Here is a 4,120-nt window from a genome sequence, read left to right as displayed (position 1 = left end):
TAACTGGCAATTCTCCCTTTTAAACTGACCCTGTTTGTGGTAGCTCAGTGGTTCTCTATCCTTGCAGACCCAATGCCTTATTTTTTATTGCAAATATTTGGCAACATTTTTACCATTCTAAAATAAAATTCATAGATAATACAACCCTTCCATACATGTAATGTTCTAACTGTAATATAAATGAGTAGTGAAAGAGAAAGTTATTTATAATAAAATATATGTATTTCTGTGTAAATGCTCAGACATGATCACAAAAGGAGACAAAATGAGGCAGTCTGATGTTGGCACCTATATCTAATATCAACCTGAATACAACAACTACAAATATTGTTTACAGGTGTGTTGTGTTGTTTGTTAATGTCACAGATGATATTGCCATTGAAAATGTGATTTTCCAAAGGAATGAACAATTCTTGTTAAAGTTCTGAGGAAAACAGAGTAAAATCTTTCCTCAATATCTATGGTAGCTACATTTCTGGAAATTTCAGAAAATTAAAACCATACCAAGAAAATACTATGTGTTTATGAAAACTGAATAAAACCTAACTAACTTCTCTGATTATTATGAGCATATGTTTCAATTCACAAATGTCTGGAAGAACATTCAAAAACAGAGCAAGACCTGATAATTTTGAATTGTGTGCAAGGCAGGGTGTCTAGCCTCTGACCCCAGCCATCAAATGCCAGTGGTACTCTCTTATAATAGTGATATCCAAAGTGGCCTGAGAGGCCAGTGTCACCCCCACTCCTGCATGAGATTCACTTGTAAAGCAAATAGAGACAAAAAACTGGCAAATTGAAATTTTTTGTTTATTCTGTAAATATTAATGAATAAGATATTTTATATATTGCATTTCTGTATTTGGGATAGTAATTCTTATAGGTCCACAAAAATAGGCCCTTTATTATAATATCTGATAATACAGAGAAAAGCATAATTGCCAGACCTCAACATAATTTAAAGTCTGGAAGAGTAATACAATCTACAAGCTAACAGATATTATGACAGTAAGATATGGATATATAAGAAGAGAAATGATGTAATTCTCATAAATAATTTTTAAAAATATTTTACTATAATTATTTTCTTACACATTTTATGGGTGTAACAAATTTTCTCACAACTTTTTTGGGTCTTAGAAATTTTCTTACAAATATTATGGGTCAAATGAGAAGGAAAAAACTAAGAAAAGATGGGAAAAGAAGACAAATAAGAAATTTTAAAACTATAACTATAACTTAAAAAGAAAGCAAGATGAATAAGTGAAAGTTTAAAGCAGGAAAAAATTTGGATAAGTCATGTATGTATGTTTTTGCTTTTCCTTCCTCAAAATTAATTTCTATGACTCAACAATTTTAGTGATCATAAAACCTCCAGGGGTATTTCTTATTCATCTCATGAATTTGTGGATGCATAGAGTATAAAAAATAAAGAAAAATCTTTAAATCCTGAACATTTATCTTGCTGGGGAAAGAAAAAAGTTACCTTAATTCATTCTGTTCTTCTCTTCCTACCATGAATTGCTTCAGGTTCTGAAGGCTCAAATATGAAACTGGATCAGTTCTTTGGAAAGTTTCAAGATTGCGAAACTTTGAGGGAAATAGTAGAAATATGGGCACAAGGGAAAAAAATCCATGAGCCTGTGTTTCAATTTAGCAGCCCAATCTCATAGCCTAAATTAATGGTTTTCCTATATATTTCTCAAGAGTTCTTTTTTTTTTTAGAATATTGTTTTTAATTAATTGAAGACACATAACTTTAAGGGTGGGAGGGGACTCTAAGATTTCAGTATAACTTTGTCAGCAAGGGAAATCTAAATTGTGAACCAGGATATCTAGAAATCCTTCAAAAAACAGAAAGGGGGAAAATTAAATCACTTCCCTTGGGAACTCATTTTAATGCCTAGCAGCATATTGGTCAGGAATATTGTCTAAGTTACAGCTTCACCATTATTTAGATATACTCAGTAAGCTTTTAAATGATTTTTGGAGATATTGAGGGAGTTGATCCCATGTCCTTAAACCTGACCTTTCAAAGGACAAATCTAGGAAATTATTATAGCAGAAGGCCACAAAGAGATCTGTTTCTCTTGATGTCTAGATAAGTGACTTCCCACCAAAGTATGGTAATCTAAAAAAGTTTTTTACTACTCTCCCCCCTTATCTGTTTTTTGTGAGGGTGTGAGTTGAATAGTCATCTCATCTGGTTAGCCAAATAGAGTTTGTGTCTTTGAAGTGACCATGACCAGGATTAATTTACCTAAGGTTAAGTGGAATGAAAAGAACTAGAGGGCCGAGTCCAGTCCGAAGCCTAAGAAAAGACCATGTTTCAAACTGAGGAAACTAAAATAAGCTAGTAAAACTCAGAAACCATTAGACCATGGTACCTGGATGGGCCAAGTAGATATTTTATATTGGAAAATAATGCAGTATTGCAACACCAGGTAAACTGAACATTACTAGTCTTTGTATATGTATCATTCAGAGATGGTAGGAATTAAATAAGGGCTGAAATGAAGGCTCTGACATTTTATAGTCCTTTTATTTGGCTGTATTAAGACACGGTTTTAATCAAGTAATGAAATAACCATTCCTGGGCTTCCCTGGTGGCACGGTGGTTGAGAGTCCGCCTGCCGATGCAGGGGACATGGGTTCGTGCCCCGGTTCGGGAAGATCCCACATGCCGCAGAGTGGCTGGGCCTGTGAGCCATGGCCGCTGAGCCTGCGCGTCCAGAGCCTGTGCTCCGCAACGGGAGAGGCCACAATAGTGAGAGGCCCGCGTACGGCAAAAAATAATAATAATAATAATAACCATTCCTGTTTTCACTCTCAACATTAAGGAAGTAATTCTGAATACTATACTTTGTGGTTAACGGCACAAAAGGCAATTCCATAGGTCAATTATCTTTTGCTTAAACCAATGGCTTCCCCCAAGAACAAAGAGCAGCAAATCAAAGCAGCTGATCGCTGTTACACTCAAGAAGATTTCGTTATAAAATGCAACATTGTCATTACAGTCACTTGAATGTGCCACAGTGTACAAGTAATAGATCCTAAAGAACTGGTAGGGAAGGAAGCAAATAAGAATGACCCCTATAAAAAACAGGTTTTTCAACTGGGCCCAGAACTCCTGATGGGATAGTAAGGAGTGGTGTAGCGTCCGCACCATCAACACAATGATGATGCTCTGGAGGACCAAGAGAATCACTGCAATAACTATGACAATAATGGCTATCAAATAGTTGATGACTTGGACATATGCGTGAGCAAGTTCTTTGTGGAATTTAAAACAGTGGTGTTTGTCATAACCCTCATGAATTCCATACTGAGAAACAACCAGGGGCACCACAATGATAATCACCAGTAGCCACAGGGCAGTACTGGCAGCCACAGCATGCAGTTTTCTGTAGAATTCCACTTTGTCCTTGTGCTTGAAGAAGATGAGGTACCTGATGACTAGGATCACAACGTAGAACAGGAATGTGAGGTACATGTGGATATGCAGCATGGCACTCACAAATTTACAGAAGGGCAACCCAAATGTCCAAGTGTGCTTGATGAGGTAGGTCAAGCGAAAAGGCACTGTCAGGAGAAAAACACTGTGGACCACCACCAGGTTAATGACTGCTGTGGTGGTCACGGACCGGGTGTTCATTTTCACCAGCAGGAACAAAATGGAGATGATGCCCACCAGCCCTCCAAAGAGCACTACGAAGTAGAGCCTGGTTAAATGGGGTGACCTTATAGGGTTATTGCAGGAGGAACTATTGTGGTCAGCCATACTTCAGGAGTCACCTGGAAGAGATAAAGCACCAGTGTAACTAACAAACTTCCAGAATTTTGTTCATATTTTGTTCACATTGCACTGGCAATGTGACTCTGTCATTTATCTGTTTACATGATGTAAGCTTTATGTGCCTTAAGAATGAAGATTATTGTCATATGCATTTCTGTGTACTCTACACTGAAAACACAGTTAAGTCATTGATTCTTGACCTTTAATGGTTAAAGACCTCATCAAGAGGTCTGTATATCTACACAGTCAGAACTATTTGCATAAAACTGATTACAGACCATTTGAAGCTGATACATGGATACTATTACTGTAGCAACCACTGGG

At 36.9% G+C, this 4,120-nt stretch overlaps 1 protein-coding gene across 1 annotated transcript; it reads right to left on the bottom strand.

The window, feature by feature from the left end:
• Positions 1-2,869: 2,869 nt before the first annotated feature.
• Positions 2,870-3,781, bottom strand: LOC307057895 (putative G-protein coupled receptor 141; the record flags this gene model as incomplete). The annotated part of the gene is made up of 1 exon (XM_079711204.1): positions 2,870-3,781. The coding sequence occupies one exon, from the start codon at positions 3,779-3,781 to the stop codon at positions 2,870-2,872; it is 912 nt and encodes a 303-aa protein (XP_079567330.1).
• Between the last annotated feature and the right edge of the window lie 339 nt (positions 3,782-4,120).

Source organism: Hyperoodon ampullatus, assembly GCF_949752795.1.
Source record: "Hyperoodon ampullatus genome assembly, chromosome: 9".
NCBI lineage: Eukaryota > Metazoa > Chordata > Mammalia > Artiodactyla > Ziphiidae > Hyperoodon > Hyperoodon ampullatus.
Note: the sequence above shows the minus strand (reverse complement) of the source record. Positions and strands in the feature narration are given on the sequence as shown.